Below are 13,555 nucleotides of genomic sequence, written 5' to 3' on the forward strand. Positions count from 1 at the left end.
GACATGTCCCTCAAGGCCTCAAAACTTACTCTACTTTGTTAGTTCACACATCACAGTGCAGCCACTTCTCTCTTGGTTTTTCTATGAGACGCATCAAATGCTGCTGCAACTTGTCCCATGTCCAAACAACATGAGTTTGGAATGGCTTTTGTATTAGGTCCATTTTTTCATTTATTATCATCTTTTCGCGTGGAAATGACAAAAATCACTAGTGACATAAATTATTATTGAGTATTTTCTTACCAAATACCAAATATTATTGATAGTAAATTAGCAGGACTTTAGTTTGATCAGATACTACAATAATTGACTTTTGTTAGTTTCTTGCACTAACCTGCTGCCACACACCTAACAGATAGAATTATATAAAAGAATAAATAAGTGAAAGAATTCTTTTTGGAGTGATCTTGGATAGATACAAGAGATAAAAGGAAGGAATAGGAGAGTAAAGACCGGTTCAAGTGGTTAAAAGTACCATTTTCTCTAGCAATAAAACACTCTGATTTCTCCACATCCCATTTCCTCCTCTCTCTAGATTCTGAGTTGTGTACCCTTTTTTTTTTTTTTTTCTTTTTTGGTAGAAGAGTTGTGTACTTTAACAATGTCTAACTAGAAAAAGTGGACAGGCTTACACTGTATAAACAACCTTTAATGTGATTAACTAGTGGTGATAGTGGTCAAAATAGTGATGTAGAACTCTAGTTTGACCGCCTAGATTCCTTTGGAGTAGCACAAATGCAGAGAACTTACTTTCAAAATTAAGGTTAACTTTGCAGACAAAAGGATGTCTATTCGGATTAAAAAAGATTGATGATTGAAACATGTATAGGAAACTTTGCAGGAAAGTGAGTTAAAGCAAGTGGAACTCCGTGTGGCAACAAAGGAAAGTGTCACAAGTACTACCATTTATTGCATTTGATATTTCGTGAATTAGATAGATTAAAGTGCTTGCTCCATTCTTGATTGAATATCTGTCTTGGACTTGTAGTGAAAGAGACCTGCAATTGTGGAGCCAAGGCTTAAAGAATTCTAGGATTAAACTGGAGAATTATAGCTAGAACTGCGTGACTTTCAAATTTAAGAAAAATTGAAGTGGGATTAATGAATGGCCGATTGAAACAAGTCAACTAGGAAGACTCAAAATTAAGGGACAGACAGCAATTATAACTACCAATGGAGACGCTTATGTGATTGTACTGAGAAATTGCAGTCTATACTGCCTGATACTATCTTGGGCCTGCAAGCAACAATGAATGAACCCTTCCTATAGCAGTCAAAATCTCAAAAAAGAAAGAAAGAAAGAAGATGAAGATGGAATGAGTTTTAGATTATTGGACGGGACGTGAAAAAAAATAAAAATAAAAAAGGGTCTTTTGACATGATAAAATGTCCCTAGCCCCCGCGTGAATGGTCTAGCGGCAGCACCTCCCCTGGTGAACCTCTAGGTCCCAGGTTCGAGTCCCTGCGCTGCTGGATTCCTCCGCGCACTTACCGTGCTTGGGTCGGGTTGGGGCGCCAAGGCCCGGGCCGCAGAGGATTAATCGGGCCCCGTAAGTAGGGGTGGCAATTTTCGACACAACCTGAAAACACGACACGAACCTAACACGAAATTAATGGGTTTGGGTTGAGGTTTCGGGAATTCGGGTCAGAATCGGGTTGGACCCGATGAACCCGAAAAGAAAACAGGTCGATTTCGGGTCAACCCGTGGTGACCTGATATGACCCGATATGACCCGTTTACGAATTAAAAATAATTTAATAAACATAAAAATAATTTTATCTAACTAAACTAAGTTATTCTTTTTTTCAAAGTCATTAATTACTTAATCCTAAATGAATTTATTTAATTTGTGTGAAGTTGAAATTATTATATTTGGACAAATAATATATTATATTATTTTTTACTTTTATACTGTTTTAATTTATTTTATATTTTGTTTGGGATAAAACACTTTTACGGTGTTTAATTTATTTTAGATTTGGTTTGGAATTATTTATTTAAATTTTTATTACTTGATTATGTAATTAGTTTTGTGAGAAATTGATTTTATTAGAAATTATAGTGATAAATTAATAAATTAAAATTAAGTTTCGGGTCATTTCGGGTCGACCCGCCAACCCGCCAATTTTCGGGTTCGGGTCAGCATACCTGACCCGTCACGGGTTGACGGGTCGGGTTCGGGTCAACAGATTTTCTGACGGGTTGACCCGAACCCGACCCGCCAACCTGATTTGGACCCGAATTGCCACCCCTACCCGTAAGGATTGACCCGGACACCCCTGTATAAAAAAAAAAAAAAAGACATGATAAAATGTCCCTAAATCTTTTTCATGACACAGTTCCACTGTCCGACATTTCCAAAGTTCTCTTTTGAGTATTATTAAAGCGTGACTTGTTGAGTACTATCTCCTTTGCAATGAAAGTCAATGGCAATCTTCCAACAGTACGTAAAATGATGCGAACAGTTTACACACTGGGATTTAGAAAGCTAGTGGCCGTCCTGTCCAGAATGTACTTGAGTGTCCCACCAAAAAAGAAGAAGAACAAGAACAAGAACAAGAAGAAAATATGAAGTTGAAAAAAACAAGTTTAATTCTATTTCAGATATTTATTATAGGATGCCCACATAGAGTAACAAAGATATTTCATATAAAATAAGTATGACACCTAAGAGGTGCTTGAAATAAGCATAGTTATTAAACCAGGGCCATGGGTTGGATGGATTAGCGATTCAAATGCAACATTACGATTCAATCAACCGATGGTTATATAACATCATAAAACAATATATTTAAATTACTAAAAACAATATATATGTTGAATTGGTGGTTGAATCAATTGTTGAACCAAAGATTTTTCTATATTTTGCCTATTGAGCTGGCGAGTAGTTAATTGGCTAATAGGTTTTTTTTTTCCTTATTTGATTCAATTACTAACCTAGTCTGTTCAAGTAATTAGTTCATCGAGTTAACCAATTAAACTGTCGAATCGGGCTGAGTAAAGAATACCACATAGCATTCATATTATTGCTATTGAAATTTGTTCCAAGAATAATTACACAAATTGTCAAGGCAAAATTAGCCCTTTCAAATCAACCTATGACCATATTCGATTTGACATAAAATGTATAATTTTAGTATTTTTCAAAAACTATCATGACGTTGAAATTCGAGTTTTTACAATAATATCAATCAATTGTTAAGGACGAACATATATCTCTTATGATAGTGAAACAATCCAAAGAAATAGATAGCAGAAAACAAGATACATGTGACTTGTTAGCCCGAGAAACTAGGTAGCATACTTGAATTTGCTCATTCCAAAACCGCCCCATGATCCACTCATGCACACATGCACATCACATACGATCAGTCAAAAACATAAGCACAAAAGAAGAAAAGTAGTTGTTGAATTCTTTTGGCTTATTCGAGTGGTACCGTTTTTCAGATCTGTTAGCGTATTTAACCGTGTACGGCTTCTAGGTTCTGAGCCCATGTGTGGCTGTAGGAAGAAAGCTAATATTGCACATGGAAATGGAAACACCTGGGGACAGAAAGCGACCGGACTGTTTAACTGTGCCAAAATTTTTAAGATTATAATTTAGAGTTAATTTCAGAAACCTCACCTGAGGTTTGTAATAATATCACTCAGCGCCCCTGCAAGTTTAGATAATCTCTCTTACCTTTCCTGAAATGACATGCTGTGTATCATTGTAAGTTTTTATATGTAGACGTATTGTTAAAAAATATATTGGAAGAGATTTTTTGAAATATTACTTGAAATAATTACTATAGCACTTTTTATGATGTGATGTACGTGAGATAAAAAGGTAATTGAAAAGATAAAAAAGGTGGGTTGGGAAATGTGTTTATGATGCAAGCGAAATATTATTTGAGATATTTGTGCTATCCAAACAGTCCCATTGTCTTTCCTCATCTATCCTTACATGATTTAACTCATGATTTTTATAATAAGAATAGAAAACTGTATAAGGATGAAATATTAAACTAAGAATTTCAGGAAGTATAGGTACAACAAAATAATAAATTTGGTTTAACAAACTAGCCATAAAACCATTATTTTAACGATAACTTCTGTAGCTCCTTCAATGGTATAAAAAAGCTTTAAAATAAAAATAGGGCAAAAATTTGGCAACAAAGGGGCAAAGTATGAGCAAACGGAAGAAGATTGATAACACAATACGAAAAGTTTAAGCATAGGGGAATCTTATAATTCACCAACATCATCCAATATAAACATTGATGTTTCGAATGTAATTACAGCGTGACATTTATAATTTTTTAAACTGACAAGAATCCAAATCAGCTCTATTTTGACATTGCAAAGTGCAATTTCTTTCATTGGTATGAAGGGAATAAAAATGATGCCTAGGGATGGCAACCTCCCCCATCCCCCGCCCCGCTGCCTACAAACTCCCCCCGCCCCTGCCCCATCCCCCATCCTCGCACCGCCCCGCTTCCTCCGCGGGGCTAATAAAAATTTGTTATATAATTTTATTATTGTTAAATTTTAGCAAATAATCAAGTACTAAAATATCAACACATCATCAAATTATTATTCATTGTAATTTTATAATTGAAACTTATAAAAATAATCAAACAAAAATTATTTGAATACAATCCAACATGATGAAATAAATATAACTAAAGTAGTCAAGTTTTCACTTTTGACACAAATGCAATCACTAATTCATTATTGTGCTTGTGCTTTCTTTAAGAAAAAAATGTTATTGTATTAAGTGTAATTAGGGATTTAGTATAAATGTATTAGTAAATTTAGTACAACCAATTAATAATTTATATTAGTGCACATATATAATTATTAGTATAATTAATAATATCAATTATATTATATATACTAATAGAGATCATATAATACATATAACTAATAATATCATTATCATAAGTTTGTAACTAATTAAATTATATATAATTATATACATATATATTTTATATATTTATTTTTTTAAAGCGGGTGGTGGGACGGGGGATGGGGCGGGGGTACACTACCCTGCCCCCCGCCCTGTTTCTAAGCGCGGGGGCAATTCCCCCCGCCCCCGCCCCCGCCCCAACCCCCTCCCCATTAGCCCCCCGCGGGGCGGGTGCCGCCCATTGCCATCACTAATGACGCCCTAAGTAACCAAAGCCCCCGCCCCAACCCCCTCCCCATTAGCCCCCCTTTGCCATCCCTAAGGATGCCCTGAGTAACCAAAGCAAGAAGGTAGTCATGCTATGCAAAAGGGACATGTATCGAAGTTAGAATATTGGAGCAAAACAAATTCGACAAGCATCATACTTTGTAACAGGACACAAATTTATTTCTTTTCCCAACTTTTTCCTTCTTAAAAAGTATTTAGACTTTGAGAGTCTCGGATTGGGACATCCAGTCACATTATACTGTTAGCAAAGATACATGAGATTTTTGAAATTTAAGAGGAGCGAAGTGATATTGTGAAAATCTACCTCTGATCCTATAATTTATACCTGTGCTACGTCCTCGTACGATGTCTTTCACTGTCTCCCTTTTATTTCTTACCTCTGATCCCTTGATTAACCTATCATTCGCCAAGAAATTTCATAAAACTTGATTTTGACAACGGACCACATAAAGTTAGTCCTTATCCTTGACCAAGAAACTCGACGATCTTTTTCCCGGGTTATGTTCATGACCCACAGGTAAAAAAAAAAAAAAAATTAGTAAAAGGGAGGACGGTATCATATATGGCTAAATCACTAGTAGACTAACTGAATCTTTTCTTCTTTAACTTTATTTTTTTTAACCTCTGCACGTCTTTTTCCTTGCCTGCAGATATCATGGGCTAATTTAGGAGTGGAAGATCTTTAACTTGGATGTAAAAGGGCCACTTTGGAATCCACTCCATTTTTCAATCTCATACACAAATTTTATTTTTCAATAGTGAATCAGTCTACTCGATATAATTCTGGCTTCTTGACTAGATAGATCATTTACATTTCTAACCTGACTTAAGTTACGTATTAATTACATAACAATCTAGCCAAGTTTATTCAATCCATTAGGTTGAATAACACGGAATTCTATTCCAAGTTGAGAAAAACTAATCAAGTTCTTGAGTGGAATTCCATCTTAAGGATAAACATTCCCATGTCCTAGGTTTTTAACTGAGCCTGGAAGCTTTTTTACTATTGCTTTGTTCCCCTTCAACGTCACACAACATGCACGTGACCCCGCAACACACAACAGAACCTAATTCCAATGAACAACGTTAAAAACAACATAGTACTTGCCTCTTTAGTTAATCTTATCAGAATAATGCAGCACTACTTTTGATTAAATTACTCTTAACCCTTGAGATTAGCAACATTTTGATGTTGTGGCCGCTTCTAAATTACGCTGCCCGAGGTCCCTGAGACGCCGCTTTTGGCTCTTTGTCCCCAACCTTGGTGCCCCTCGAAGCCTCGAAGGCTAGCCACACCACTCCTACTGCCTATTAGCTCTTGGTCCCCCACGCCACCCCACCGCCACTACCACCACCACCATTTCCCACTCAAAACTTTAGCCTTTATATCACTGACTCAAGATTACATATACGATTTTGGAGTGACAAAGATAAGTTAGTATAATCACGGGCTCTAATTGAATAGTCATTATGAGTTATTAGGTACAAATATATATTCTCCCACCAAGATTACAAGGGCTAGTGGTAGGGGCAAGAGAGATTTAGTTAAAATATTCAGATGCTTTAGTGCTTTTATCTTGATTAATTAACTGTGACATGTGTGGCATATTTGAGGATAAGTTGGTCCTACTCCCAACTTTGGAGTGGTATATGCCTAGGAGTTGCTGTTTTCTTGGCATTAGATTCTCCAATATGTGGGGAAATTGTCCCAATGGCGCAGTGCGGAGGATTTAAAATCAGATTGCGCCATGGGCCTAAGATCATAGTCTATGCATATTTTCTTGAAGTTGGTTTGTGAATTGACCAGGAAATAGACATCATAATTTGTGGAGGATGATGATGCCAGGCTTCTTTCACGAGGGACTCCCATTTAAGACAAGATGACCATGAGCCAATGACGATCCACGCATTGAAGCTTGATTTCGAGTTGGAATGACATTATATGGACTTGTATAAAGAATCTAATCTAACTAGAAGTAAGTAACTTGACTTTGGTAATTTAAACACTAGACTAGAAGAAGGGATTTATCCTGGACTGCATTTGAAACTTGCACTTACAATTTAAAAAAAAAAAAGGGTTCATAGGAGCGTACTAGTTAGTCGTGTATTTCTTGAATTTAATTTAGAGTTTTATCGGATTCTAATTCCTTATACAATTCCATTGGATTATCCATTTCTCTTGAATAGGAGGATAAAGTAGGAACAGTACAGATATTTAAGTTTCCGTGTATAATTGTGTCGCTGAAAGAAAAAAAAAACTCTTTTCACTGCTTATCTATGGCTAATTCGCAAAATATCGCGAATGAGATAAGTACACGATAATATTTGTGAGACGGAGTTCTTAACAAATCTTTTACTTCACTTTGCAAGGGTTGACAATAATTATTTATAGAGCATCCACTTAATGCCATTCTTTCTTTCATGATATTTCCAAATGTAACATGTAAAAGTATAATAGAGCTTTTTTTTTTATATGAACAAATTGTCTATATTTCATGTTTCTGGGATTAAAAATTGAGTCCAAGGACAGAAGAAAGTATTAACTTTCAATTAACATACCTAAATAAGTCCCAATTAGTTGCATGCAAAATCGGGGTCTCAAAGATGTGTAAAACAAGTTCTCAAGTAAGTTGTTGGATGTAATTGGATCTCTCTCTCCCTGAACAAATTCTCCTTCACCTTCTTCTTAGTTCTTCCTGCCAAAAAATTACAAGGGGCTTGATTGGATCCAACAGTTATTTCGTGTCTTATTGAAAATCAACCGCAGGCTGTAGCCCAAACCCAAAATGTTCTGACAGTTTTAAGCAAGCATTAGCCTCATTTAGGGATCGATGATAGGACTCCATCCGTATTGCTGCACTGTAAACAGTATACAGCCGATTTCTGATCTTACAAGTCCAACAGGCCAAGGCAGCCCAAAAGTGGAATGAAGTAGGCCATTGAAGTGCGCACCAAATGTCCAGCCTAGAATCTTGTCAACATTACATAATCAAATAAAAAATTTTCAACTATACCTTATTTGATAACTCAATTCAAATACGCCCTCCATTCTGAAATAATTATCGGGTCTTGTGCTTATTTTGAACAGTGCCAAGATTTCAAATGATTTTGGTGCAACTTCCAGCAATACCCTTGTTCAGTTTCTATGGAGTATAACTGACTGACTAGCGGAAAGACAATGGAGTGGTGACAAGACCTGTGGGACCCATGCCTCAAGAATGTCTTCAACCGTTTTTTGGAAAAGTACCTTGCATGACCATTGTTTGCATTTGTTGTGGAACTCACGCGTATTAAGTGCAATTCTTGTAATTTTTTGGGACCCATCAAAAGCTTAAAAGAATCTGGTTTATTTAAGGGCATGAGATGGAAATGGGGGAAAGTTTTCATTGTCAATTGTGGTAAGTGACATTCATTTTGGGACAGGTCAAAAAGGAAAGTATGACACTTTCAATGGGACGGAGGGAGTAAATGATAGTTGTCCGTGACGAAGGTCAGATTCTTGACATCGATATTGTAAAAAAAAAAATGGGGTAGCAAGAAGATGCATTGGCTGATAACACGTCCGGACTAGACTTCCTATTGGATATTCAAAAGCCAAGGGTTTTAGATGGAAATCTCAACGTCTTGGTGGAATCATGTTATTAGGCCTAGCAAGCACATATGTACTTTTCAGTTTGAAAGTTCCACTACTTGGTGCATGTGCATTATTCACGGCAAATAGAAAACCTCTCTGAAAAAAGCATGTGTAACTTAACCTTTGCTAGTTTCTGCATCTCCATTCGAAGACTTAAACCTTTCAAGTAAAATCCATTTGGATGGTGAATTCTTCCATTGACTAAGAATTTTATTCTAAATTACTAGATGTTTAAATAAACTAATGCAATGGGTATACGCCTAAGGAGGGCATCCTTACTATAAATTAACTACACAAAAATTATGAAGAAAATGTATTCATCGCTCCACCAAACCAAATATGTTTAGTATTCCACTGTTTATTAGAGAGAACGTTGAAGTTTCAGGTTGAAGAAATCCCAAGTTTTGGGAGGAAGGTTGAGTTTGGTGATAAGATGAAAGGAATTGCAAGTAAAAGATTTTGGATTTAAAATTTTTCACTTATTAAAAAAATTAAAGGGAAAAATCCCAAGCTTTATGCTTTTTTAGGTAATTTGTTTTTACCAGTCAAATCTTGCTTATACAAGCAATGCTAAGTTGTAGTAATTAAACTTGTATAAAGTACTGGATGCAACGCCAGTGAATATCTGTCCTGCACCTTTAAATTTCATAGCTACCTTGAAAGACAACGGACAACAACAACTGAGGTGGCTGAGCACGAAATACATTGTAGTTAGTTGGCTATGAGCAAAACCAATATATTTTTCTCAATGGAGAGGCACACAGAATTGTTTTGGACCATCAGCCAATTGTTATGTGACTAACTCACACAGGTTACAAAATACAAGTGCTACTCTCAGATACGGCGGCTGGCTCACTTTTCCTTAGTCAAATGCCAATTGTTTGCTCACCGATTCTTGATTTTCGTTTTTCAGACAAAACTCAGCACAATGTATCCTCACTTAGCACCTATTATCTTATAAAATAGATGTGTCCGTTTTCGGCAGGATAATAACAAATTGAGTGGGGAACAAAATTTAAAGCTGGAGACATGTTAATTCTTAAAATATTACTGTAATTAGTATCTTTAAACTCATATTTGTAAGCAAATCTTTCAGCTCGTAGATTTAAATGGACCTGTAAACCTATAATTAAATCTAGCTGTTGCTGTCAAAATTTTCTGAGATACCATGTATGGAGCAAAAAACAAAGTGAAAGAGAACCAACTAGTCGTAATAGCTAATTTGCATGTTGCCATAGGAAACTAAAATTAATCCGACCCTTTATCCTACTGCAAGTGAGACTTCAATATTTACACAGATTTTCAATTGGAAAGATTGTAATCAAGGCAGAACAACTTAATTTTCAAAAAATCTTACGATGATATTACCTGTAAACTGGTTGTAATAATCCATGCAAGAAATCACAGTTATCGATTAATTAGTGGTACTTAATTTTTTTTTCATGAAAAAAATTTTTCAGTAGGAGAAAGGTGAGATTTAAGAAGCGGGAGGAGAAAGAAGATTAGAATCCAAAACATGTAATTCCTAAGTCTCAACCTTAGTCACTAGATAGAGGTCTTAAATATAATAATCAACACATAAAAAGAAAACCACCTTTCCATTAGTTAGCTTAATCTGTCTGCTACATCTCATTAGTTCTGGAAAACTACTGGAGTTAAGAGCGTTTAAAGCTAATAATTGGCTCGAACTGAGGCAACTGAAGATGGCTCCAGATAGGAACTAGGGACTTCGTATAATTGGATCTATAGCACCCCTTAAACCTCTCACATTCATAGTGAATGGTTGCCCAGTATTCTTTTAATTTTATTGGACGAAAAGTTAAAAATTTTGATTTGAGAATGGAGTGCTTACAGACTAGTATAAGCTCTCAATAAACATGTAACAGCAAAGCAGCAACTAAAGAGCTATGCGGACAAGAAGTAATTAAGAAAGCAAGTTTCTCAATATTAATTAATTTACCTAAAAGAACTTTATGTAGATTACTTTCGTGCCTCAACTTTTCCTTGTACAAATATGCTCCACATCGAGTTACCAGAAAAAGTTAATATTGCAACTCCTTTGAATCAGTAACGTTGCAAAGCAGCCAAGAGTTTTTTTTATCTAATGAAACGGTGGGTAAAGGGAAATTCTAGAGAAACTTTTTCACGGTCATTTCTAATTGGAACCCCAATAGAAGTGGCTGAGCCAGTAACGTACCATTTTGGGGATGGGGGAGGGGACTTGTGAATAAGAGCAAAAGTCACAATAAAATTTTCTTGAAGGCAAAAGTTAAGAAAATAGGGGTAGCATATGGTATTATATATATCAAAAATTTTAGGCAGCAAGAAAAGGACTTCTTACAAAATTTTCCAAAGCTGAGCAAGGATTGAAAGAAATTTTTGAAACTTAAGGGGGCCATTGCTCCAGATTGCCCATAGCTGCCTCCGCCACTGTTGTAACTAGACATTGAATATCATTCAAAAGGAAAAGACTAGATTAATTTAAGTCTGCTACTTTGTTTTGAGTGAAGAGATATTTCAAATCTTATGATGTAAAAGAGGAAAAGGAAAGAGGAGAATTTAGGAGTTGAATTAAAGATCTCACAATTATGTAATTAGTGTACCTATAAGCCAAGGTAGTTCTTGGATTTAAGTCTAAAATGGCCCTAAATAGATACCCCAAAAAACAAAAAAGCAAATATAGGGGAAAAGTTATTGATGGACTCGTGCACTATTTATGTCCAACTATCAGAAGAAATTATTGGAATAAGGTGCTGTTCGACACAAAATGTCTGAGCCAAGCGGTGGTGGGTTTGTAACAGTGCTAAAACTTAATTGGACGTCATCAACACCAAGTTCGTATACAATTTGTGGAAATATCAGATGAGTTAAGGCCAACCCAAAAAGAAAAATCGGGATTTGACAATGAAAATATCAATATAATCAGACACAGTTACATGAATACTACGTTCGAAAACAAAGAGTTAAAATAGTTAGGAAAAGAAAAATGAGATGAAACTGTCATAACCATCATCAAACAGTACCTGAAGTTTGCTACACACAGTGTGAAGTTGAAAAAATAATTCCTATATGCCAAACTTTTGACAAAAACAAACGGTGCTTCTGTACTATGGGCCTAAGGTCAATACCATACAAAATCACTAAAGCACTTTGTTTACCGTCAAGAGAGCTGGAGATTGATAAGCTGCAAATTAAATAATGAAAAGGGTAAAATGAAGAGAGCTTTTCCTTATTTCATTAGCTTATAATCATATGAGAATATCAACGAGTCCTTGATTGATTAAAAGAACCTACTCCAGGACACATTAATCTCAGAGTAATTTAGACTCAAACAAATTGGTCGAAGTGTGGAACCAGATGATATACGGATTCATTGCCAATTCACCGGGAGAAAATAATAGAGGTCGATGAAGCGAAATAGGGACCCCAAAAGAGAGAGAGAGAGAGAGAGAGAGAGGAAAACGAAAGAAGGGATGGGATATTAACTACAGCAAATGTGAGATTCACTTACATCCAGAACTCTCAGATTCAGATAAGAGCTCATCCAACAGATCAGGTCCCAAGTCTTCAAACACCACCAGATCATCTCCCTTGACCAGCTGTTTCCTTTTGCCTCTACGTTTGGACATACTTCTCATCTTGTGTGCCTCTTTCAGGGCAGCAGCTGGTGATAAACCATCTTCACAGCTAAAAAGAACCATTTCTTGAAGGGATTCATGGACCCTTTCAGTCGGAAAATTAAGGGCAGCCACTGGACCTCGCATCGAAAGTGCAGCTTGGTCATAAGCCAAGGCAGCTTCTTCTGCAGTATCAAATGTTCCAAGCCAAACCCTCATTCCATTTCTTGTAGAATCCCTTATCTCAGCTGCAAACTTGCCCCATGGCCGCTTTCGAACGCCTACGTAATGCTTCTCCTTCCCATATTGATCTTCTTTAGCCCTGGTACGGGCTAGGGTGAATTCTTCACCGTTGATTTCCTTAGACGATGAACTTGCACCCGGAAAGGATTTAGTACCATGGTCCATTTCTCCAGTAAAAATCTATGCTTAAGTCCTTTCAGTTGGAGATTAGCAATCATATGTCTGGAGAGTATTTCAAGGATTTCCAGAGAAATTAAAGTTTTTAAGTAGTAGGGGTAGCATCAGTCGTTAGATCTTGTTAGGGTAATGGCTGTCATGATTCTCTAAAACTAACTTTGCCATAGATTCTCACTTTTCTCCTCATGCCCAACTTGGGCTTGTTTAGAGAAAATAATGCACAATTAGTACTACCAAGCATTAATTTTTGGTATTGTTGTGATGTCACTGCTGGACCAAGCTACTAAACTATAAGAAAGGACATTGTCTTCAGCCCCCCCTCAACACCCCCCCACCCCCAAGTTTTCTGACTTTTATACAGGCATTTCTTTAGTCCTCCCTCTTAACTATTCCAATTATTATTGTTCTTGCCATCCATTTCCTTTGCATGATTGATTTGGTTGAGATTTGAAAAAGGATAATGATAATCCCAAAAAAATGCTCCTTTTCTGTGCCACTAAACGAAAGATGTGAAGACATCATAGAACTAGATTCCTCCTTCTTCTTCTTCTTTTTAAATATTTGAGTTATTTTTCCCCATCACTGGAATTTGAGAACAAAAACCAGATGCCTTAGCTTATTTTGTATCATTTTTCTCGGAGAGATGATTATATAAGAGCATACTACCACGGGATTGTCCTAACTAGTTAAGGCTTTTTCCTCCT

The 13,555-nt window shown here is 36.2% G+C and overlaps 1 protein-coding gene across 3 annotated transcripts; it reads right to left on the reverse strand.

The window, feature by feature from the left end:
* Nucleotides 1-11,065: 11,065 nt before the first annotated feature.
* LOC113701549 (ethylene-responsive transcription factor 1B-like) lies at nucleotides 11,066-13,116 on the reverse strand. Of its 3 annotated transcripts, none has more exons than XM_072058696.1 (2): nucleotides 12,326-13,116; nucleotides 11,066-11,244 (listed from the first exon to the last, which is right to left on the reverse strand). In XM_072058696.1, the coding sequence occupies exons 1-2, from the start codon at nucleotides 12,837-12,839 to the stop codon at nucleotides 11,201-11,203; spliced, it is 558 nt and encodes a 185-aa protein (XP_071914797.1). In that variant the 5' UTR covers nucleotides 12,840-13,116; the 3' UTR covers nucleotides 11,066-11,200. The 3 variants fall into 3 exon arrangements, with proteins under 3 accessions (XP_071914797.1, XP_027078064.1, XP_027078065.1); XM_027222263.2 differs by having other exon boundaries at nucleotides 11,066-11,253; XM_027222264.2 differs by lacking the exon at nucleotides 11,066-11,244 and adding an exon at nucleotides 11,763-11,998.
* Between the last annotated feature and the right edge of the window lie 439 nt (nucleotides 13,117-13,555).

This window comes from Coffea arabica, chromosome 7e, assembly GCF_036785885.1.
Source record: "Coffea arabica cultivar ET-39 chromosome 7e, Coffea Arabica ET-39 HiFi, whole genome shotgun sequence".
NCBI classification, from domain to species: Eukaryota; Viridiplantae; Streptophyta; class Magnoliopsida; order Gentianales; family Rubiaceae; genus Coffea; species Coffea arabica.

Bases quoted from the DNA above. Each gene is read 5' to 3' on its own strand.
- LOC113701549 (XM_027222263.2), bottom strand. From the start codon at position 12,839: ATGGACCATGGTACTAAATCCTTTCCGGGTGCAAGTTCATCGTCTAAG. The intron at 11,254-12,325 runs GTAAGTGAATCT...TTCAATGTCTAG, and splicing joins TGAATCTGAGAGTTCTGGAT to TTACAACAGTGGCGGAGGCA.